The 25,231-nt window shown below is 41.0% G+C and overlaps 1 protein-coding gene across 2 annotated transcripts in view; it reads left to right on the top strand.

The window, feature by feature from the left end:
* Window positions 1-15,995: 15,995 nt before the first annotated feature.
* The window catches only part of LOC137334171 (FYVE, RhoGEF and PH domain-containing protein 3-like), a 204,991-nt gene continuing 195,755 nt past the window's right edge, over window positions 15,996-25,231 (top strand). The window contains exon 1 of one of the 2 annotated variants that reach the window (XM_067998730.1): window positions 15,996-16,288. In XM_067998730.1, the coding sequence (XP_067854831.1) occupies window positions 16,111-16,288 (178 nt within the window). In that variant the 5' untranslated portion in view covers window positions 15,996-16,110. The remainder of the gene's footprint in view (window positions 16,289-25,231) is intronic. The other variant, XM_067998731.1, reaches the window with a different exon arrangement.

Here is a 25,231-nt window from a genome sequence, read left to right as displayed (position 1 = left end):
CGTGTCTATGCCAGCCGACAAAGAGCTATCTAGCTTAATCCTACTTATCCAGCAGTTGGTCTGTAACCCCGTAGATTACGGCACTTCAAGTGCACATCCAAGTACTTTTTAAATGAGTTGAGGATTTTTGCCTCTACCACCCTTTCAGGCAGTGAGACCCAGACCCCCCCAAAAATTCTCCTCAACTCCCTTCTAATCCTTCTACCAATTATTTTAAATCTATGTCCCCTGGTCACTGACCCTTCTGCTAAGGGAAATAAGTCCTCCCTATCCACTCTATCTAGTCCTGTCATAATTTTATATACCTCAATTAAATCTCCCCTCAGCCTCCTTTGTTCCAAAGAAAACAACCCCAGCCTATCCAATCTTTTCTCATAGCTAAAATTCTCCAGCCCTGGCAACATCCTTGTAAATCTCATCTGTACTCTCTCTAGTGCAATCACATCTTTCCTGTAATGCGATAACCAGAACAGTACGCAGTAGTCAAGCTGTGGCCTAACCAAGGTCCATGCCGGTGTTTATGCTCCACATGAGCATACGTGCTCCATATGTTTTATACAGTTCTAGTATAACCTCCCTGCTCATATATTCTATGCCTCGGCTAATAAAGGAAAGTATCCCGCATGCCTTTTTAACCACCAATCTACCTGTCCTGCTACCTTCAGGGATCTGTGGACATGTACTCCAAGGTCCCTTTGTTCCTATACACCTCTCAGTATCCTTCCATTTATTGTGTACTCCCTTGCCTTGTTTACCCTCCCCAAATGCATTACCTCACACTTCTCTGGATTGAATTCCATTTGCCACTTCTGCCCACCTGACCAGTCCATTAATATCTTCCTGCTGTCTACAGTTTTCCTCCTCGCTATGAACTACATGGACAATTTTTGTATCATCTGCAAACTTCTTGATCAAGCCCCATTCATATCCAAATTATTAATATATACCACAAAAAGCAAGGAACCTAGTACTGAGCCTTGTGGGACCCTACTGGCCTTTCAATCGCAAGAACACCCGTCAATCATTACCCTTTGCTTCCTGCCACTGAGCCAATTTTGGATCCAACTAGCCACTTTCCCTTGGATTCCATTGGCTTTTACTTTGTTGATCAGTCTGCCATGTGGGACCTTGTCAAAAGCCTTGTTAAAATCCATGTAGACAACATCCACTGCACGACCCTCATCAATCCTCCTTGTCACTTCCTCAAAGAATTCAATCAGATTTGTAAGGCATGACCTTCCCTGAACAAATCCATGCTGACTATCCCTGATTAATCCATGCCTTTCCAAGTGACAGTTTATCCTATCTCTCAGTATTGATTCTAATAGTTTGCCCACCACCGAGGTAAGACTGACCAGCCTATAATTGTTCGGCCTTTCCCTCGTACCCTTTTTAAATAATGGTACTACGTTTGCAGTCTTCCAGTCCTCCGGTACCTCCCCTGTATCTAGTGAGGATTGGAAAATGATCCTCAGAGCATCCGCTATTTCCTCCCTGGCTTCCTTCAATAGCCTAGGAAACAATCGTCCGGCCCTGGTAACTTAGCAACTTTCAAGGATTCCAGTCCCTCTAGTACTTCCGCTCTCATTATGTTTACCTTATCCAATATTTCACACCTCTCCTCTTTAACTACTTTGTCTGGATCATCCCTTTCCTTTGTGAATACAGAGACAAAATATTCATTTAAAATCCTACCCACATCCTCTGCTTCTACACACAAGTTTCCCTTATCATCCCTGATAGGTCCCATCTTTTCCTTAGCTATCCTCTTGTTCTTAATGTACTGATAAAACATCTTTGGGTTGTCTTTAATCTTACTAGCTAATATTTTTTCATGCCCTCTCTTTGCTTTCCTTATTTCCTTTTTTACATCATCCCTGTACTTTCTATACTCCTCTAGGCTTTCTGCAGTATTTAGTTTTCTGTGACAGTAGGATATATTTCTCCTGGACTCTCTTGATTACCGTTTTAAATGTTTCTCACTGCTATTCTATTTCTTTGTCAGTAATTTTTTCCAGTTTATTTTCTCTAGTTCCATTCTCATCCCCTTAAAATCAGCTTTTTTCCAATTTATTACTTTGGTCTTTGTCTTACTTATGTCCTTCTCAATCTTTTGCTCAAATCTTATGATGTGGTGATTGCTATTGCCTAGATGTTCCCCTATGCTTACTTCTTTTGTCTGTTCTGGTTCATTTCCCATTACTGGATCCAGTAGTGCTTCTTCTCTTGTTGGGCTTTTTACATACTGGGGAAGAAAGGAGTCCTGCACACGTTGTAAAAAGTCCATTCCCTGCACCCATTTACCTACCACTTGCCAGTTTATTTGGGGATAGTTAAAATCTCCCATATTTATTATTCTAGGTCCGTCCTTTACTCATTTCATATATTTGCTTACACATTTCTTCTTCCACCTCCTTTCCACTATTAGGTGGTCTGTAGTATACCCCTATTGATCAATCCCTTCTTATCTTTTATTTTAATCCACATGGAATCTGTTTCTATCCTTCTATTCATTATATCCCTTTTTTTCTACTGCCGTTATGTTATCCCTAATCAGTTCAAATACTCCAACCCCTTACTTTCCTGTCCTTGATTGTTATAGCCTGCAATATTTAGTTACCAGTCCTGTTCTTTATGAAGCCATGTTTCAGTTATTCCTACTACATCTGGTTCCTCGCTACAGATTATTGCCTCCAGTTCCCTCGTTTCATTTTGGACGCTGTGTACATTGCTGTACAGGCAGTTTAACTCATCTCTAACAGTTATCCTTTTTTACTTAATTTTTAACAGTCCTTTTATACTTCTGTATTATAACTGTATTTGTTCCTTGACAGTTTATTTACCTTTATTCCTTACCCTGGTCTGACCTTTACACTCATCTCCTGTTTCTTTTATCTTTAGGCTTTTTTTATTGCTACCATATCCCTCCCCCTATCTTGCTAGTTTAAAGCTTTATCGACCACCGTATTTATCCTTTCCGCTAGGATTCAGGTGGAGTCCGTCCAGTGGTACAGCTCCTTCCTGTCCCAGTACTGATGCCAGTGTCCCATGAAATGGAACCCCTCCTTCCCACACCACTCCCTCAGTCATGCAATCACCTTTCTGATCTGCCTATCCCTATGCCAATTAGCACAGGTAGTAATCCTGAGATTACCACCCTTGAGGTCCTACTTTTTAATTTAGTTCCTAGCTTCTGATATTCCCTTAGCAGGACCTCCTTCTTGTTCTTCCTTTTGTCATTGGTGCCGACATGGACCATGACAACTGAATGCTCCCCCTCCATTTCCAGGTTCCTCTCCAGTTGCTCTGAGATGCCCTTTGCCCTTGCACCAGATGGACAACACACCCTCCTAGACTCTCGGTCGTGACTGAAGATGCCATAAGAACATAAGAAATAGGAGCAGGAGTAGGCCAATCGGCCCCTCGAGCCTGCTCCGCCATTCAATAAGATCATGGCTGATCTGATCCTAACCTCAAATCTAAATTCATGTCCAATTTCCTGCCCACTCCCCGTAACCCCTAATTCCCTTTACTTCTATATCCCCCTGATTATCGAATCCTCTATGGCTATAACTGTCCTATTCTGATCTTCCCCTCGCTTAGACTGCCTCATGCTCTACGGTGCCACGGTTAGCATTCTGGCCAACCTCCCTGCAGCCTTCATCCTTATCCTCACAGGTATCAAACACCTCATACCTGTTGGATAGGACCAGTGTCTGTGGGACCTCCTTCTCTACCTCTTCTAGGTTCCTACTACCTTGCTGACTAACATTCCCCTTCCTTATGTGTCGGAGTGTTTCTAACTTGCACTCCAGCTCGAAGACTCTGAGCCGGAGTGTCTCAAGACAGAGACATTTGCTGCAGATGTGGCAATCCGGGACAGTCTCGTTTCTATTTCTATTTCTATTTCTATTTCTATTCTATTTCTAGGATTAATAGAATCACTTGAGATCTATGTTCTGAGAAGTTGAGGTTGTTCTCCTTAGAGCAGAGAAGGTTAAGAGGAAACTTGATAGAAGTGTTGAAAATCATAAAGGGTTTAGATCAGGTAAATAAAGAGAAACTGTTCCCATTGGTGGAAGGATAGAGAACCAGAGGACACAGATTTAAGATGATTGGCAAAAGAACCAAAGGCGACATGAGGAAAAGCTTTGTTACGCAGCGAGTAGTTATGATTCCGGAATGCGCTGCCTGAAAGAGTGGTGGAAGCAGATTCAATCGTGGCTTTCAAAAAGGAATTGGATAAGTATTTGAAGGGAAAAAATTTACAGGGCTATGGGGATAGATCGGGGGAATGGGACTAACTGGATTGCTCTTACAAGCTCAATGGGCCGAATGGTCTCCTCCTTGCTGTAACCATTCTATGATTCGATGATTATATTTAGTAAATGGATTTAGCTTGATTTCAAAATAATTAGTAATTACTTAGTCTTTTTTTATTTAATGTATTTTTTTAAATTTAAATTTTAAAAGTTGATAGATTAGTTTATAGCCTCTTGGTTTAATTCACTTAGCACCTCCTTCCCCCTCTGCACCTAACTCCCACACTCACCAAATTCCCAGTTGAAAGTCCTCATTCTGTTGGCAATTCACTCTGTTAGAAGTTCACTCTCCATCCATATCAACCTCTGTGCTCACGCTCTGCAAAAGTGAACAAGAACTACTTTCTAACAAGCATGTTGCAAGACCATGCAAGAGTGCTAATATGGGACATCAGTAAGACTAAATCAACAACTGGAACAAAGTTATGGAACTCCCTTACAGCTTCACTCTGCAAGTTCCACACTCAAACAGAGTGTCAAGAGCCACACAGGGCCAGTTCACATAATACCACAATGCATGTCAATAAAACCACATTAAATTCCACTACAACTGGCGGGGGGGAAATTCTGAAGAAACAACTGACCATCTATTGTGTAAATGGAAACCTTTTTGAGAAGTGGGTTGTTTCCAAAATATAAACTACCAATAACCATAACTCATTCAGTTTGCAACTTGTGTCACTCTGTGATTTACTTGTAACGCTGGAGTATTATTGAAGTAATGAGGAGGAGTAGAGATCAAGAGTTTTCTATTTCCAAAAAGTGCACCATGAAGAGGGTGACTTTCTATCTTGTAATGTTTAGAAATAGCTTTGCTAAAATGCACAAAGAGCAATACAACTATCTCAGTTGTTTGGATGCAAGAAATATCACTGTGAAATGTTGTCTACAATGGAGACTTTATATCTTGAACTTTTGAGTCATATGATGAGCATATGAGGGCCATTAAACAAATGACACCACAATTTCAGCAAATAAAACCTAGATTTGCAACCCAATATGCCCTTGGGTGAACATAAAACATCTCCACATAAAACAGTAAAGGAGCAAAAATCTTATAATTTTTCATGACTGTGATATTTCATACCAAAACCTCTAGGTAAATACAAACTATAAGGCTACCAGGACTGAACGCCTAAGGATATCACTACAGAATTAAACGGATATGTCTGAATTTTCACAAAATGCAATTTCATGCTGGAAAATATAATGAGGATTAATACCTCTAATGATGAACTATTGAGTCTGACAGAAATTACATTCAAAATAAGAACCATTGTACTGGCTGAAGAATTGAAAAGGCAACTGTCCAACATGACATAATGGGTCAGATCTTGCTGGAGTGGAGCATTTTGCAGTGAGAGTGCCCCGCTGGTTAGAATTTTTTCTGCACACTACCGCTCTCAAATTTTTTGCATCGAAACGTACTGGAAGTGCAAGTTGATAATGATGTGACGATGACAATGGGGCATCTAGAACCTCAGTGAACGACGGGACCAACGGTTTATCACCTTAACCCATGAGATTTAAGGATTGAGAAAGAAACAGAGGAATGAAGGAGGAGGAGGGTGAATTGGAGTCAGATCAGGTACAGAAAGAGAAATAAAGAGAGGGAAAGAAAGATTGGAATGAGAGAGAGGGAATAAAGAGATAGAAAGGAAAAGTAAGAAAAACATTTTTAAATTTAATATTTTTAAAATCTCTAACAACAATTGACTACATGAAGGAATGAGATTGAACAGTTTAAATTGTTCTCTTTCTGAGCCAGGGAGGTTGATTGGCATTGCCTTAACAATTATCACATTGTTAAAAAAGTACTTACGCTGTTAAGTTCCAGCCCTAACTTTCTGCGGTGAGTTTAATGGTCAATTAATGTGCAAATCCAGCAAGTTCTTAAAAAAATAATGGGGAGGCTAAGGGTGAGTTGTCGTTTGTGCAAAACAAATGGTGGAGCGGCAGAAATCAACCACCAAGTTCTGGAGGTTTGCCACCCACAGTGTATCTCTTAATGCCCCGAATTTGCTGGCCAATTTGCGCATTAATAATGGCGTGTGTTGTTAATACGTGTTATTTTTCCAGCAAGACCCAGCCCAATGTGATGAATACACAAAAATATAGGTGGTGTGATGTAAGTATAATTTATCTTTTAAGAGGATGCATTGTTGCCCCTGATGATTGTCTAATCTTTGAAAGCAAAACATACAATTGCATTTTAAAAAAATTTGTATAATTTTATTGTAATGTGATGTTCATGTCAATTTATGATAGCAAAATATTTATGCAAACTCAGAACGCCACTGAAGCTTAAAATTAGAAAAAAAAATACATTTCCATAAAACAGTTGAGAAAACTGTTTATACGTACAGATAACTAATTCATTTTATTTTTTGTGTGTTGTGCTGATTTAGAAAATCAGTTTAGCAAACCTGTGAATTTATTTTCTGATTTATTTTTCTTTCTGTTTTTGATAAATTGCTTATTCATTGACTTTGACCCGGGAACAGCTGTTTCGCCTCAAGGAAACCCTGCAGTCACTTCCTATATTCCCTTTTTGGTGGAACAGATGGCCTGGAGTCTCAAGCTTCCTGTTAATAGCACACGAGTTGTACTGCCTTCGCAGGTAGTTAGGTCAGTGAAATTCCAGTTTCTGTCTTGAAGCAAAATTATGTTTGTGATAAATGCTTGCTGCATTCATCATAACAATTTACAGTAGTCTCAGCAGAATATAGTACAGAGTCTGAATTTATGAAAAATGCAAAAAATAAAAATATTTGCTTAATTGTATAAAGAAATACTTAAAACAATGACATGGTAAAAGGGCACGTAGATTACACATAAAATAAGGAGAAATAATTATGCATGGATGATAAGTGAAGTCAAGGCCTTATGAATTATAAACAGAATGCAATTATTTTATACTGGTTAAATCCTAGAGAATAAAACTATTTTAAATTTTATGCCGTTCCTGTGGATGTTAATCAACTGTGAGTTTTTCTCAATCTATCTGTTTTTCTTCTTTAATCATGTTGTGGTGAACCATACGATTGAGTGCTCTATATACATAACAAATATGAATGCTTGACATCAAGGTTCATTTTGTTCATCTTCATCACCAGTCTCATTGTTGATTAACCTTATTGCTCTCACAGTGACATTTTACATATATACAATGGCTAGATTTCTATCCCTTTATTGCTCCTTTTTTAGGTGGTACAATTCTCCTCTGGGGCAGACAGGGAGAAGACAGGAGACAGGAGAGTAGAGCCCAAGAACGGCCAAAAGGAAAAAAAGGGAGGTAGAAGTAATGGGCCCAGGTCCAGAGTGGTAGCCAAGATGTGCACTCAAATGGACACACACGGAATTCAAGTTACATAGGCATGGCAGAGATTAGAAGAGACATGCCCTGTTTGTAAACAGGGGACATAATATGAGAGAGTCCAAAATTAAAGTCTGAGATCCAGTGGTGGGTTAAAGTTGACTTGTAGACATGATGATGTCAGCTTGAAGCATCGATGAAGCAATGTCCAGATCGGAGATTACTTTGAATAATATTTTTTATGAGATGAAACAAATATATTTTTTCTATGACAATAACCCAAAGCAAAAGTCAATCAGCTATAGGAAAAGAGTGTTAACCTGAGGGAATACTCACAAATTGGTATTAAAGTGAAACTTTAAGACCGATTACTTTATGCAATGGCTACATTCAAGTGTTCCCATAAGATAACAGAATCATTGGGCTCGAATTTAGCAGGCCTGCGGGTTCCCAGCGGGTGGTCCTCCGGGAGCGTGGTCAACACGCTCGGCGAAATTAGTGGGTTGCCCGCGCGATCGTAGCAGGCAACACACTAATAGGAATCAATTACCTGCTCCTCCGGGGTCCACGGCGCTGGACTGCGCGTCGGGCGGGCTGCGCATGCGCAGTACGATCTGTCAGCTGGAGGCTCTCTAGTTAAAGGGGCAGTCCTCCACTGACAGATGCTGCAACCAATGGGACAAATTGCAGCATGGAGCAGCCCAGGGGGAAGGCTGCTCCCAGTTTAATGATGCCTCACCCCAGGTATCATCAGATGGGGTGAGGAGGAGGGGGAGGACACAGATCTTCCCCCCGGCGGGCGGGAGGAAGCGGCCTGCCTCTGCCACCAAGAAGGCCTGGCTCGAGGTGGCAGAGGGGGTCACCTGCGCCACCAACATATCGCCCACCTGCATACAGTGCAGGAGGCGCTGCAATGACCGCAGTAGGTCAGCCACAGTGAGAACACGAAGTCTTTCCCCTACACTCCGTCTGCCACAACACTGCCCCCACCCCACATCTCCTTCGGCACCGCCAAGACTACTCTGTCACGTCACCCTTCATACCCACTCAAACTCCATCCTCATCTTACCTCCACCTACTCACCTCGCCAGTACTCATCCTGCCACTAACACGCGACCCAATCCTCATACAATCTCATTGCTCCATCCCATTCTCAACCTCTCGTGCATCTCCCTCACGGCCAGCCTCACTCAACCTGCCACCACCTGTGCTGCAGCCACAGGGCATGCATCACATATGTGCAGTAGGCAGCGTAAGGCAAACGTGTCGTGAGCATGAAGGGGGTGCACAAGGGTGTTTGAGGGTTTGTCCTGGGTGTTACCTATATTGAATTTCAGAGCAACAAACAGCACACATTATATTGACACCACCACTGCCATGTCTCCGCGAATCCTGTCCATTGTGTCCAATAATGCCCGCTCCTGGGTATCACTATGAGGACCCACCACTGATGCCACCCATCGTGTTACTGCAGAGTAGGTGCAGGTGTATTTGCAGGGCTCTTCCGCGCAGACGACTGAGAGACATCGGCGGTGTAGCCGGCTGCACCCTGGAAGGATGCGGAGGAGAAGTTGTGGAGGGCAGTGGTGACTTTGACAGCGACAGGTAAGCAGTTGGTGCTGGGGCCAGCCAGGTGCAGCTCGGCATGAAAGAGCCTGCAGATCTCCACGACGACATGTCGAGCGAATCTGCGCCTCCCTGTGCACTGCTGCTCGGAGAGGTCCGGGGAGCTGCGCCTCAGTCTGTGGACCCTGCGGCGAGGGTAGTGCCCTCTGCGATGCGTCTCTCCCTGCGGTAGCCCTCCCTCCTGCTGTGCAGGTGGGCATGCAACAACACCATGTTGGGGGGCTCCACGTCTCTGCGGCGGACGGCGTGGACTGCGAGGCTGCTGGGGCTGGTCATGCTCTTCGTCCTCCGAGGGTGTCCACGCACCACCCATCTGGCAGGTGTTGGTTTGAGGGGTTGTGCAGGGTAGGTGGGTGCGGTTTCGTGTCGGTCTGTCCTCAGGCTTGGCGGGGGGTGGTGGAGGGCAGGGGTTGCCCTATGTGACGCGGTGGCCTCCTGCGTGGGTGAGGGCTCTCCCCCGTGGAGCGCACCTTGGCACCTGCCACAAGCTGCTGGCTGCAACACGCCTGGTTGGAGAGAGACTGTTAGCCCCAGAGTGGGAAACTCACTGCCTTGAACCCAAAATCCCACACTTCCTCTTTTGACAGCTGCTTCAGCTCATTAACTGACCTCAACAAGCAAGGTAAGTACTCTCGAGTGGAACCCCGCTGGCTTTAATTGCCTGCGGGATTCCCACCAGCGGGGCTTGCGCGCGCAGCCCCGCACGTCAGCGCGGTACCCGGAAGTGGGCGGGATTTCGGCGCGATCCGGTCACGTGACCGGATATCGGGATTTTCGGGGCCCCCCCGCTGGAAACCCGCAGGTAACCCGACGCGAAAATCGAGCCCATTGAAACATTCAGCAGAACAGGAGGCCACTCGGACTGTCGTGTCCGTGCGGACTCTTCGAAAGAGCTATCCAATTAGCACCCCCCTGCTGTTTTCCCATAGCCCTGCAAATTTCTCCTTTTCAAGTATATATCCAGTTCTCTTTTGAAAGTTACTATTGAATTTGCTTCCACCACCCTTTAGGTTGTGCATTCCAGATAGTAACAACTTACTACGTAAAAAAAATTCTCCTCATTTCCACCCTGGATTTTTTGCCAATGATCTTAAATCTGTGTCCTCTGGTTACTGATCCTCTGGCCAGTGGAAACAGTTTCTCCTTATCTACTCTATCAAAACCCGTCATAATTTTGATCCCTTCCATTTCCCCTTAACCTTTTCTGCTCGAAGGAGAACAATCCTAGTTTCTCCAGTCTCTCCACATAACTGAAGTCCCTCATCTCTCGTACTGTTCTGGTAAATCTTGTCTGTACCCCCTCCAAGACTTTGACATTCTTGCTAAAGTGTGATGCCCAGAATTGTACATAATACTCTAGCTGAGGCCTAATCAGTGATTTATAAAGGTTTACCATAACTTCCTTGCTTTGTACTCTATACCTCTATTTATAAAGCCCAGGATCCTGTATGCTTTTTTAACAGCCTTCTCAACTTGTCCTGCCACCTTCAAAGATGCACATCAAAAGTACTGTTAAGTAGATATATTTACCTTTGTGGCTTTATTTAAAAATCTAGTTATTAACCATTACAATACTATTTTATGAAAGTATTTGTATCGCAGAGTGTTGTAGCACAAATCAGCAATACACTAATGAGTTCCCTAAATCTTATTGTTCCCTTGTCAGCTACAAAATTACTTATTTTGGAACAACAGCGGAAGAATGAAGCATGTCGCGCCCTGATGACTTGGCTCAATGTCTCAGGGGTGAATGTGGAAGCCTTCTGTCAGGCTCTAGCTTATAGATTTAAGTAGTGTGGGCAGTCTGGATCATTAGGATAAGGTCTGTGAATTTCCCAGTGCAGAAGACCTCCTCTACCAATTGGCTATGTTTAGTGTATGTACCACTTGACTAGCTCCACATAACACAATGCATAATTGTAACACCTGAGACCACAACCACAGACCAATATAACATATTCTGATATATTCTGCATTTGTGATTGTACAGACTAATACAAAATAAATCTGAATTCTCTGTTTTCAAATGTAAATATATTTCCTGTATTTAATAAAATTATTTTCTTCACCATAAACTTTATTGTGGTATATATTGTGATAAACTGCATCATATGTGTCAGCTATCAAAATTTGTAATTATTTTCCTATATCAGTAAGCTATGATGTGTTTTATTTGTCTTACTGTGAATATTTGGAATCATTGTAACTCTCAGTCAATGCAAGAATAAACTGAATTATTTTTAGAAATTAGAAAAGAACAGCTGATCTTAGTAGGATCTGACTGCAATCTTCTTTCACATCTCTTTATTCTCCCATTGACTGCCAGCTCTTGCCTTTTTCTGCATTGAATCCTCAAACTGATAACTGAAGTCCCATCTGACTAATTTATCCCAACATAGGATCAACAACCAATATAAAAAAAGTCAAGAATCGTGAGTTGTTTTCTTAAATAGCTGATAATTTTTGATACCTGCACATGAAATAATGACTCCACATAACATTTTTACATATCTCAGTGACATATTTCATATTAAATCTTTGATAGAGGCATTTTATGTCCCCTTTCTAAATTCTAATGTCCTTTAGATATAAAATGGAAGGTAATAGAACAATATTCTGATTAATGCTGTTTTTCTATCCAACTATAATATAAAACAATAATTAGTTAAAACAATAGATTTTATTAGGAGAACAACATATCTTTTGCCAGGAGCTGAAAGTGGGCAATTTATTTGTGTCTTTGCACAGCAATAAAAAAATCATGCATGATTAGATTTATGCATTATGCACTCATGCTTACAGACTTGAACTCAGATGTTTGTTCCTACAGTTTTTAACCTTTTAGGATCAGAAACAATATTGAAGAATATATCCCTAAAGTGAACATTTATGAATTTGCATTCCCAGCATGGAGCTTTATCTGGCCAGTACTGTATATTGGGAATTTGGATGTGCGTGCCAACAAGCTTGTTGTGATTTGCTGTCCATTCATGGACAGAACATCCTGCAGACCCACTAAGCTCGACGCCTCAGTTCCCAGAATTCACTCCTGATGAGCTAAACCCTGCACCAGGAGCGTTTAGTATCTGCTTGGCACTTGCCTCTGAGTTGGAAGCCCAACCCCAGGACTTAAAACACATAACGTAAACTGACATTTCAGTGCAGTCCTTTGGGAAAGCTGAATTGTCGGTGGTCTCATCTTTCAGACGAGATGTTAAACCAGGATCCTTTCTGCCTGTTCGGATGGACATAAACTATCCCACAGCATTATTCGAAGAAGAGCAGAGAATTCTCCGAATATTCTGGCCAACATTTCTTCCTCAATCAACAACACTGAAAACACAATAACTCATTATTAATCTAATTTTCTGTTTGTGGGATGTTGCTGTGCACAAATTGGCTGCTGCATTACCTACATACCAACAGTAACTGCACTTCAAAAAGTCCTGAGTATGTGATAAGGCACTAAATAAGGGATTCAACACAAACATATTTTGTGTTCATGTGTATATTATTTTTGCAGATTTTTAAAATTGTATTTTATTGGTAAACATAAACAACTAATTTCCAATTCAATGTAATGTTATGATCATGTGTATATATATATATATATCATAGACATATATATCAAAACATATAGATTTGTCAGATTAGAACTCCTGTGTCCAGTACCCCAGGAACAAAGGGGCTGATGGCATTACAAATTCTACCCGTACCTCACTACTTATGTGAGTCAAGTCACCATCGTCATGACCAGAACAATATCCAACCTTGGATCGCTAACAAATTGGAGGAGGCAGCCTTAGCTGAACCTCATGCCTTCAAAAAGATGTAAGGCCTGCCATTACCTGATAGTGAAGAGAATGCACTTCATGGTTAACAGCTCACAGATAAAGGAAAGCTGATATTAAAAGTGATGCAAACAAGTAGGAAGCACCAGCATATTCTGTAACAGATTCTGTGTTGTGCAGTGTAAACCTCTTCCACCAAAGAAAATAACCAGTAAACGATACACTGTCATTTAATGCCGAGAAGTGTGAGGTAATGCATTTTGGTAGGAAGAACTAAATGGTATAATTTTAAAGGGGGTGCAGGGAAAGAGAGACCTGTGGGTGCACGTACACAAATCTTTGAAGGTGGCAGGACAAGTTGAGAAGGCTGTTAAGAAAGCATATGGGATCCTGGGCTTTATTAATAGAGGCACAGAGTACAAAAGCAAGGAAGTTATGCTAAACTTTTATAAAACACTGGTTAGGCCTCAGCTGGAATATTGTGGCCAATTCTGGGCACCACACTTTAGGAAGGATGTCAAAGCCTCAGTGAGGCAGAAGAGATTTAGTAGAATGGTGCCAGGGATGAGGGACTTCAGTTATGCGGAGAGACTGGAGAAGCTGAGGTGATTCTTCTTCAAGCCGAGAAAGTTAAGGGGAGACTTGATAGGGATGTTCAAAATCATGAACGGTTTTGACAGAGTAAATAAGGAAAAATTGTTTCCAGTGGTAGAAGGGTCGGTAACCAGAGGACACAGATTTAAAGTGATTGGCAAAATAGCCAGAGGCGACATGAGGAAACATTCTTTACGCAGCGAGTTGTAATGGCCTGGAATGCACTGCCTGAAAGGGTGGTGGAAGCAGTAACTTTAAAAAGGGAATTGGATAAATACTTGAAAGGAAAAAAATTACAGGGCAATGGGGAAAGAGCAGGGGAATGGGACTAAATGGATTGCTCTTTCAAAGAGCCAGCACAGGCATAATGGGCTGAATGGCCTCCTCCTGTGCTGTACCTGCTATGATGCTATGATACAGCCTCCACTATCTGTTGTATCACATCCAAAGTATAAGCAGGTGATAGCCAAATAGATGAGTGAGTGCATCCTACATTGCTAACATCTTGTAGAAAAGAAGTCTAGGTTATGGACCATTACACCAATTCCCTGGTTGCTTTGTTAGCATTTCTCAATCAGATACCAATTGATAGCATACAAAAAAAAACTGCACATGGAGTGGTGTTGACACTTTAACTAAACATTACCGTGCACCAGAACTAGCTGGTTCCCTAGCAAAGCTATCACAGTGCAGCTAAGACAGTTATCCACCTGAATGTGGAAAATTGCCCAGGTATGTCCTATCCACAATAAGTAGGACAATTCTAACCCGGCCAATTAGTACCCTATGAGCCTCCTCTCAATCATCAGCCAAGTAGGTTATTGGTGAGTAGGCGCAGCTTGATGGCTTCTTCCATCACTTTGCTGTTGGTTGAGTGGAGGCCAATGTATTCAATATCCACCCTCTCCACCAACAGTGCACTGTGGCTACAGTATGTACTATTTACACAGTACACTGCAGAAATGTGCCAAGCTTACTTCAACAGCACCTTCCAGCTCTGCGACTCTACCACCAATAATGACAAGAGCAGCAAGACAGTGATGGGAACACTATCACCTCCAAATTACCCTCAAAGTCGCACACCATCCTGACTTGGACAAATACCACTTCATCTTCGATGGTTCAAAACCCTGCAATTTCCTATCTACATCATTGTGGGATAACCATCACCACAAGGAATGCAGTGATTCAAGAATGTGGCCCATCACTGCCACCTCAGAGCAACTAGGCATAGGCAATAAAGGTGGCCTTGTCAGCATTGCCCACATCCTGAAAAACAAATAAAAAAACAGCTGTAACTGCAACATATGAGCCATGAGCAGTTTGGTCCTGACCGTTCATGTTATGGGTCTTATGTAGAGGCCGAAAGTTCTTAATTTGTTCTACTTTGGTGCATTTCTATAGTCTGACTTGCTCTTATGATCTGTGGAGTATGTGGAATGATGAAGAACGATAGATTACTTACACACCCCACCACACACCATGATCTGACTCATTCACTCCTGCAGCAGTTAATGTTAAAGTTTCAGTTTAACTTGAGGTTAAAATGAACTGATGCAATAATGCAGCTCCTAGAGCTTCATGTGATGTGGGGATTAAGAGACCACTGCCTATCTACAGTTTCGTATGTATGCTCAACCAATGGCTTCCTATCAAAATAATGCTCAATCTACACTGTGTGGAGGGTGTATATCATCTAAAGAATGACAAAGACCCTAGCAGGTAGTAATCTATATTTGTACAAATAGTTAATTATAGGCCACGAGAGAAAATGTGCTATTTTTAATATCAAAAGTTAGAGAGAGCAGTGGTCTATGACAGATTTTATCGAGTATTGGCAAATCCAAGTTCTTTCTAATCTCTAGATACATGGATGTCCAATCCTACGATTGTAGAAATAATTTTTGAAAACAATAGCCTGCTGAATGATTTTCTGCTTTTCTTTTTATTCTGCAAAATTCCACTGTGTAATGGCTGTGAGATAATGTAAAGGAAGTACTTCAGAGCATAGATGCTGAGGTCCACCGGGATCACCACTTTTTCTTTACAAATTTATCACCACCCCTGGGAAAAGAAAACTCGGAAGTGATGGGGGAGGGTAAATTGTAATTGATCTATAAATAATAATTCCATTCACTACTTTAAAAGAATTAAGCAGTTGGAACTTGTGAAAAAGGCAGCTGGACCCTTTTGCAGCCTCTTGGAAAAAACCCAGCATTCTGCGCATTGGGGGTCTGGTGCTGCCCCACTTGGCAGCTGCACGATTGCACGCACGTGCACGAGCCCGATCCCGCGCGCATGTCCGCGCACGTGCACGAGCCCAGCAGCTTCTCCAAACAGTCGGAGAACGAGAGGAACAGTGGAGAGGCTGATAGGGATTGGAGGGAGCGACGGGAATAACGGGGAACAGAGAAAACGGTGCTACACACAGGAGAGTGGAAGGTGTCATAAAAAGGAGGGGATGCAGCTGGGCAGAGCGAGGAAAGCGGCACTTTTAAAAGAGTTGAATTCCAGAGTTATCCCAGCCAGCGAGCCCCAGACCCAGACTGATCCCGAGATTCAGACTGAGCGGGTTCACCCCGGCGAAAGGGCGAGCGACATTATGCGGGAGCGGAGCACAGTCCTGCCAGCCAGAGCCGGTAAGTTGGAGTAAAAAGCTGGGCAGCTGGCAGCACATCTGGGGCGGGTACTCAGCTTCTCCGCCTTGTGAGTCTTCACTGCAAACTGTCACAACCTGTGTTTGATGAGAAACCTGTGACTAGATAGAAAAGTTAGATACTTCGAGTAAGTTTCGTTTTTCACACTTGTATTTGAACGGTGACTGACAATATTGTTGTTTGACAATAAGTTCTAAGTTTGCTTTGGAAGAGGTCGATTTATTGCTGGCAGTAGCTGGGGAAGTCACTGATTGGTACTGTTTTAATTCTTCAGATAACTAATGGATCTTTTAACATGACACATATCTGTAGGTGGGTCTAATCATAGGAGTGTACCCCAGGTTTTAGGCAGTTTTAAAATCAGTTTTATTAGTTAAAGCTCCACATACCCCAATCGGAAATATCAATTATATAATTAATACTTGCCATAATATTAGTTATGAAAATGTTTTTTGTGCTTTGTGTGTAAGTAATTCTAGAAAAACTCTTTGTTCCCTGGAGGGGGGGGGGAGTCCCTTCTTCACTGAGTCTAGTCAGTGTGATAGATATAGACATCTCTCTTACTCACCATAAGTCGAGGTTTTCTAAGAACAATGGTGTTTGCCAAATTGCATTATCACTAAAACTGACTTTTCAGCATTTGGAAGAGGGCCTGCGATCTGGCAGAAGTGGGATGATTTTTTAAAATTCACTCTCTGAATGTGGACGTTGCTTGCAAGGCCAGCATTTATTACCCATCCCTAGTTGTTCTGAGAAAGTTTGATACAACTGAGTAACTTGCAAGGCCACTTCAGAGGTGTGGGACTGGGGTCACATATGAGCTGACCCAGTAAGTTCGGCATGTTTCCTTCCCTAAAGCACATTAGTGAATCACAACTTTTACAACAATCTGAGTTTTTTTTTAAAAGTCTGGAAAAAAAGGAATTCAAATTCTCAAACTGCCATGGTTGGAATTGAACTCGTTCTTTGGATTACTAATCTGGTAACATCATCACTATGCTTAGGTCTCTGGGCCTCCAGTATTTTTGAGAGGGGAGGTTGGGGGTGTTGCCAGTGTGTAGGCGCACTGAAGATAGAGATTGCAGGAACATTGAGGATCTGGGATTACTGGGAGAGTGATCCTGGGATCTGGAGGCACTGGGGAGGGAAGTGTCCAGGTTTGGGAGCATGGAGGTTGGTTCTGGGATCCATGAGCACTGGGAATACATTCTAGAATTTAGGAGCACTGACCGGTGGTCCTGGGATCTAAAAGTCGGAAAGTGTAAGGAGGGGGTTCACCCGTACTGAGGAGAAAGTTTTGCAACAGTGGGCAGTGTCTGGCAATATTGGGTGCTGCAAGATCTAACAGCCTTATGGAGGAGAGGGAACCAGGTGAATTGGACCCAAACTGCTGTTGGATGCTTTCAAACCATCTGTGTTCCAACCTATCAGTCTCTTCCCACCATTGGTCTGTGGCTCCTTTGTGCCCTTGGTATTCCCCCTCCCATCATTATCCCCATCATCAGTCAGTTCTTGTTTGTGTTATTGCCTTAAATAAGTTACCTCTTAAAACGAATGGTTAGAAAATCATGAGCAGGATGTACCCAATTACCTGATCGGCATTCCTGGAGTATGTCAGGAGCACAGAAGTGTACTAAAAGTGAGTTTATGCATTCTTTATTAAGCAGAAATTCCATAAACCAACAAAAATTACTTCATAAAATGATTAAAAATTCCTTGTCCAATGGTTTGTGAGGTATTTTAAACCAATTTTTTTTAGCGGCAGTGCATTTTCTACAAACAATCTCTTATTTTATTTTCTAACAATAAACAAAGAAACCATGAACACTGGTGCATCTGCTCCCACATGTTCCTTTTCAGGGGTGCTGCTGTTTACCTGTCTGTTGTTAATTTGAAATCAAGGCTTGGAGAATTCAATTCAATTTAATTTCTTTCAAAGTCTTGTATGAAAAAAAGAAACAATCCTCATAGGATGAGGGGACATGAACTTCTACCTTTCATATCCAGTTGATCGACAGAATTGCACGATCAGCAATTCTGCAAACCGCACATACTCAGAATACATTGATGTGATTGATCGCTCTAGACAACTGTTCTGAAATATTTTTAAAAATCTGGTTGAAGCCCAGGGACTTGAGACAGGCTGAGACCTTGAAGTAAAAACTTTAATAAAGGTGTTGAATGACACACAAAAGATAATCCAATGGGTAAATGTAATCATACTATTAGAAAAAATGTAATGTTTTGAATTTTATTATTTGAAATCTTATTTTGGGCATTATAAATTTCAATTAGTAATGGGAGAAACTGGCAGAAAAAATTTATTAAAGCAATTATTCAATTGGGTCATCAAGTAGGAATCACAGCAACCAGTAACATTGGGAAATTCAGTTAAATCGTGTTCTGCTTACTAGCCGGAATAAAATAAATAAATCTGGCCCCCTCTTTAGCTTTTTGTCTTTTTTTACTTCTCTCAATCCCTCTTTACAGCTTGTGTCACCACTCCCCTTGATTTGTAGCTTTTTCCCCTTGAACTTTAGATTTCTCCTGTTCATCTTAATGCTGCCTGCACCTTATCTTTCTTTCATTTCAGTCTATACCTTGCATTGACTGCGCAAAGGGGAGAAGGTGTCATTCTGAAGCATTTTGGTTTTAAAATAACACGTTAACAAACTTGCACAGTTCAGTCAGAAGAACGTCTTATGATACTGACCTGCTAGGAGGGGGTCCAGGAGCAAAGGGAGGCCAGAGGTTGGATGGTGAACATTTGCAGCACAATAGGCCAAATGGCCTCCTTTTGCGCTGTACGATTCTCAAAGGGCGGGTGGATTGTTTCACGTATACGCAGAAGCTGGGAAAATGTTGCAATTGCTCGTGCATGCCATTAAGCAGCATGAAAAAAAGAGTGCAGAGCACTGAGCTCTTGGTTAGGCATAAGCAGAAAAATTGGAAATTATTGTGACCCAAGACCAAGACCAAGATTTTGGGAACGGAACAAAAAATGAGCCTGAGACCTCTGACACAGGAGAGGCAGAAAAATTTGTTGGAGACATTGAAAGATGGACCATAAGCTTAAGTGATTTTATGTTTTCAGAAGGGGTGTAGACTTGAGCATACCTAATGCACAACTGATCTAGCCATCCCTCACCAGATCTAGTTGAACCACGTGAAAGCTTCACTCGTTTTTGCCAAAACTGCCCGCTACTCCTGGATCATCCTTGAGAGCAAAGATAATCCCCAGCTTTTTTTTCTCCACTGCCAACCGTCTCCTTAAATCGCTCCTGCCCTTACCACACCTCAAACAACAAGTACAAGGGTCTCATGGATTCTTTGTCACTAAGGTTGAGACCATCCATTCTACTGTCTCTGCTTCTTCCTACCCTTCCACTTTGACCACCATGCTCTCCTGGCCAGCCTCCCATCTTCCACTCTCTCTAAGTTTCAGCTCATCTAAAACTCTGCTGCCCATATATCCCACACTAAGTCCTGTTCACCTATTACCCCTATCTTTTTTGACTGGCATTGGCTCCTGGTCCCTCCAGTTTAAAATTCTCATCTTCATGCTTAAACCCATTCTTGGTCAAACCCCTTTTTGGTCTCACCCCTCTTTAACTCTGTAACTTTCTCCAGCCCTGCAACCGTCCTGTCTCCACCCAACCCCACCCCACACCATTCCCCTGACTCTGGCCTTTTGTGCATCTCTCCTCTCGTCGCCCCACCTTTGGCGTCTGTGTCTTCAGCCATCTAGGCCCGTATTCTGGAATTCCCTCTCTGAACTTCTCATTTAAGGCCATCCTTTAAACTCACCGTATGAACTAAGCTTTTGGTAACCTTCCTAATATCTCCTTTTTTGTTTTGGCATCTATTTTTGTCTGAATATGCCTCTGTGGAGCGCCTTGGGATGTTTTTCTACATTAAAGGCACTATACAAATGCAGGTTATTATGCATTGCAGTTGTTCTGTCACCATTTTCTCCCCCCTCTGCTCCAAAATTGGAACATTCAGCTCCTGTGAAGTGCTCCATTCATTGACAGCAACTAAATCTCATGACTTGCATTTAACTTGACTTGCTGGGCATGAGTTTGCAGATTACCAGATTGCAGTATTTATAGGAGCTGCATATTTTTTGGAATATATTTTAGGCCCCCTCATTCCTGTTGAGAGTAATGTTTACTTTTATTTAAAGGATTGTTTTTTTTAAGCAAGAGGTATCTTGTTGCTTCATCGCTTCAGAGAGCCATTTAGAAGTTTTAAAAAATAATTTTCCTGAATTTTTTTAAAACTCTCGGCCATTGAATTTTCTTAAATTCTAATATTAGCTGTCTCTTTCCTGAGAAACGTGATTGTAAACCTGTTGCATATCACACCTACAAAATTTGGGAAGCTGGGAATATATAGCTTCTGTCTATTCAGCATTCCCATATGTAATTTTACTTGAAATTATTTTAAATGTTTTTGTACATGTCATATCAGTAAGATGTCGTAGTAATAATACTTCTACCATTAGCAATGGCAGATTAAGGAATACAGCTCTTCAAGTTTCCGCAATAGATATTTTTCAGGATTATTTTACCATTGTTAACAATATTTTATAGGTATATCTCTAGGTAGGGGAATAAACTTTAAAATGTAACTCTTTAGAAAAATGTGTACATGCCACAAGTCCAGTCTCGAGGCCTGAAATTAATATCAGTCTGTTTGACTAAAACCATTATATTTAGCGATGGATTGCAGATGATGGAAGCATGAATGAGGAGATATAGCCGGTATGAATGCACGTAAATGCTAATTTATGGTTAGCATACTATACTTTAACATCCAGGAGGCCACTTCTACAAGCATTTTACAAAATGCCTTTTAGAATTTTGTGTATACATTAGTTAAGTCATGTTTATACTGTAGTCACCATTCTATAGACAGGTATCCATGGAATCGGTTCGATCCAGCCAGAATGTCTCTGACCAGGAGAGAGGTATGCGCATGTGTGCTTACATATTGTCTACTGCACAAGTAGAGTATAGTTTTTTTCGGTTATACGAGCAAAATCTGAGGGTCCACAGTGCGTTATTTCAAAGTTTCATTTGCAAAATAGAAAATGAAGTATTTTCTTTTTGAGTTCAAGTTGTGTCCATTTTATAGCAAGAGATCAAACCAGAAGTATCAATTTATACTGATATCTATTGACGATGGTAATGTTGTGACATTATTCTGCTGAATTGGATTGCTGCATTACTTGAATATGTACTTCCTACATCAAAAGAAGACTCTGGAGTTCCTTTGATTCTTTTCTTTGTTTGAAGTGGCAAATGCAAACTGAGTTCTCCAAGCGAATTGGGGTACCCAGTTACCACTATCAAACTTTAAATCATTAAGAGTTTGTTTTTTCATTTGTGTTTTTGGACTAAATGCAGATTTGCTGAATTTTGCATGTGGACTGCAAATGCCTAGTGGGAAAAAATTAGCCACCAGCTCCTTCCTTTCCCAGCAACCATCCCATCCCCTTGCATATCGAATTTTAGCTCCTTGAAATTTGCTTCCTTTTTTTGCCAGTTTACAATTGGCTGAAAAAAGGTGAAAATTTAGATTCAGGACCTGTTTTTTGGTGGGGGAGGGGGTGGTTCAATAGAAAATGTTCAGAAATTCAGATAAGTAGAATTTTTTTTTTGCATCTTAGTGTTGCACCAGCTGGTTTCTATGTTAATTGCTAGCAGTCTCTACTGGCAAAATCAAGCATTGTAACTGTGTGATTAGACTTGTATGCTTTGACCTGGGTCTTAGTTATTTTGACAGGTCTTGGACCAGTATGTTTATAAACCCCGTTTTATCTTAATTGAGCCGGGGTAGGTGGCCATAGTGTGCTTGAAATAAACAGTCCAACTGTAAATTATTAAAATTTGCTGGATGAATTAAAATGACCTCAAATGTTAGAGCTGTGATCCAAAGTGAAAACTCTCCGGCTATAGTCAGATACTCTGTACCAATATGGCTACAGGACAATTTAAGCATGCAATTCTAATTGTTTGAAAATAGGAAGAATGTTTTATATTAAATATTATGATGTTGATGGGTAGAATTGGTGGCTGACTAATCCATATCTGAGTGTGCTTTTTAAATTCTTGTGTTAGTATTTTAACTAAGTTAGTGTTTTCAAAACAAAATGAGTAAGCAAACTGTCAGTTTAAAGGCTGTCTGATACTGAATTTGCATCTACAGCAACTGAAACTATTTGTTTAGGTAAACACTGAAACCTTTTCATTAACAGAAAATGGTGACTGGCCTGTCAGTGTTGTATAGTTTATTTTGCTGGAACACTAGTATTGAATCCCACAGGGACCTTAACAATAGAACAGTCTGCCAAAACTATAATTTCAGGAAGTACCTTTCCGTAGAGTAAAACCCTGAATGTATTAAAAAAAAGTTGTATGTTGAAACAAAATTCTTATTTAAATTTGTCATTCTTTGTATAGAAATTAATATATTCAATGCTTTTGTTTATATTGATTGAAAATTTACACAAAAGGCAATCTGGAAAATGGAATAATTTCTAAAATTTTAAACTACCCAAATGTCCACTTGCATCCTGTATTTAATACAACTCCTGACTTCTACGTGTCTGAGGAAGTCTGTACATATCATGTGGGAATCTTTTCAGTGGGAAATGTTTTAGGAGAAAAAACAATCATTCTCTGTGTTGTACATTGTTAAAAATACACAGAATACATTAGAATTAGCCACAAATTTATCAATGAGAGATTCACATTTTGGTCTTGCAGCTTGGATTTCCGTTTTCTTAAAATTGCACCACCTAATGTATTAGTGCCTCAAAGCGAAGCTTTATACATTTACAATAATCTAATTAAAATTTAAAAAGGTACTTTAAGTACAGCATAATGTTGCAAAAACTGGCATTAGCCAAATGAAGTACATGGTCCAGTGATCAAGGATTACATTAACTTTCAAGGTTGTGTAAAATTCATCCTTTTGAACATAAATTGTATTAGATGTAAACATCTGCCAAAGTGTGTTTGCAGCTCACATTCCTTTTATAGAAGATATCACATGGCCAGCCATGTGATGCGTTGCTCAAATGTGAGCTCTGGTCGGCCTCAAGATAGTTCTTATATCAAAGAGACTAGCCACAACGTGTTCTATTTATAACATTTGTAGGTTCCAGTGGAAAACTATTTCATGAGGTTTTTTTTTTGTAGACAAAGAAAGGCAGTTACATTTGCTGCTGTTGTGCGTTATATAGTATAATTGCACTACACAGATGTGATAAAAATCAGTTTACATGGGGGCTGGTGCCTGGGGAGTCCAGGTTCTTTTCACGGATATGCTTGATGAAACTGTACACGGATATATATACCTAAATACATTGTTCAACTACGCTCAGAGTTGTTATGTGATAACTTATCTGCTGGTTATTTCTTAAGTGGCACTGAAAAATTAAAAAAAAATAGTTATGGGATCTAACATTGTTTTTCTGAATTTAAAAAAACTTTCTCATTTTTGTGCAACAATAAATTACATAATCTAATTCATAAAGATATTCCAACTAATTACTCCCTTGATAGTGTAATAAAATAATGTCTGCTGCCATTATGCTCCATTTTAGTCGGGTAACCTGATCATGTCTTTTATAGTGTAAAGCAGTGTGGATAAAAACAATTGGAGAGAACAAGAAAAACTCCATCTTGGAAATCGTAAATAAGAGAGTGGTGTATGTTTTTCCAGCAATCAGCATCTGAGAAAAGATAGGTTAATGTTTTGGGCGAAGACCCTTTGTAGGAACTGCTGCTATTTTTCCTTGCATATGACAGTTTCAAACTGCTGAATTCTGCTTCAGAGAAGCCAAATGTTGAACCCGGCAAACTTCAGATAACCCCAAATTCTCATCTATGCTACGTGTTTTTTTATTTCAGAATGGTATTGGTCTGAGGCCAGTTGCTTTTCCCACAACCGGGTGGTATGGCCCAAGGAGTCCCACAAAGGAACATTTTTGTGTAATTTAATTCCCATATAGTATCATGGACATAATTGTAGATGTTGGAATGGATTGAGCCATGATCGTCAGCCAGCACAGTATTTCATCAATTGGCATACTTGTGTCATAACATTTGTTAATATAACAGTATAAACATGAAATGAGAGAAAAGTAACAACAGAAGCCCATTTATCTTGCAACTAAGAAGCTTCTTTTGCAGTTGGGGTGCACTATTTAAATAAATAAAAGTAAGAACTTGAGTGCTATTAGCATTTTTTGAAAATCCTAGTGTTGTAAATGTTTTTTTTTAGATAAGTCTGTAAACATGACATTGTGTCAGGTCCTGGCTACTGCAGATGTTACTCATTCATACTAAAGGTAACAAATCAAATCTTTACAATTGAAAACTTGTAGCTTCATCTTCAGTATTTGTGGTATTTTTCAAGTCCACATTATTAGTGCATAGGTCCCGGTCAAGGTAATATCTGTCATGTTTTTACTTTGAAATCTAGTAATATTAGTCAATCTGCAGTGGAATGGCGCGAAGGGAATCGAAACTAAGTGCAGTTTTCAAGGCAAGGAGGATTAGAGGAAGGAAAATATTTGGACCACGCTGAGAGGACTGCAAAGACAGGGGGTGAGAATATGGCAGGAAGGGGAAAAGAGTGCTGGGAGACCGAGGACGGTGCATAGTGTGAGGGGTGTTGGAGGTCCGTACTGGGTGGGGGATAGAATTAAAGTTAGCCAGAGGATATCGGAGTACTGTTTAAATCCAAAGGAAGCAACTGCTGGAACCAGTGATGCAAGAACTTTAAGTAGGGGAATGGGGAGCGCAGAGGGGCAGTGTATGAGAAAGGGGGGAGGAAATTGGGAAGAGAATGGGAAAAGGGGAAGCAAGTATGTCGGGGATGGAAGAGGAGGAAAGTAGACGGAATGGGGAA

This window comes from Heptranchias perlo, chromosome 17 (assembly GCF_035084215.1).
Source record: "Heptranchias perlo isolate sHepPer1 chromosome 17, sHepPer1.hap1, whole genome shotgun sequence".
NCBI classification, from domain to species: domain Eukaryota; kingdom Metazoa; phylum Chordata; class Chondrichthyes; order Hexanchiformes; family Hexanchidae; genus Heptranchias; species Heptranchias perlo.
The sequence above is the reverse complement of the archived record's forward strand: the minus strand, read 5'-3'. Positions and strand labels throughout refer to the sequence as shown.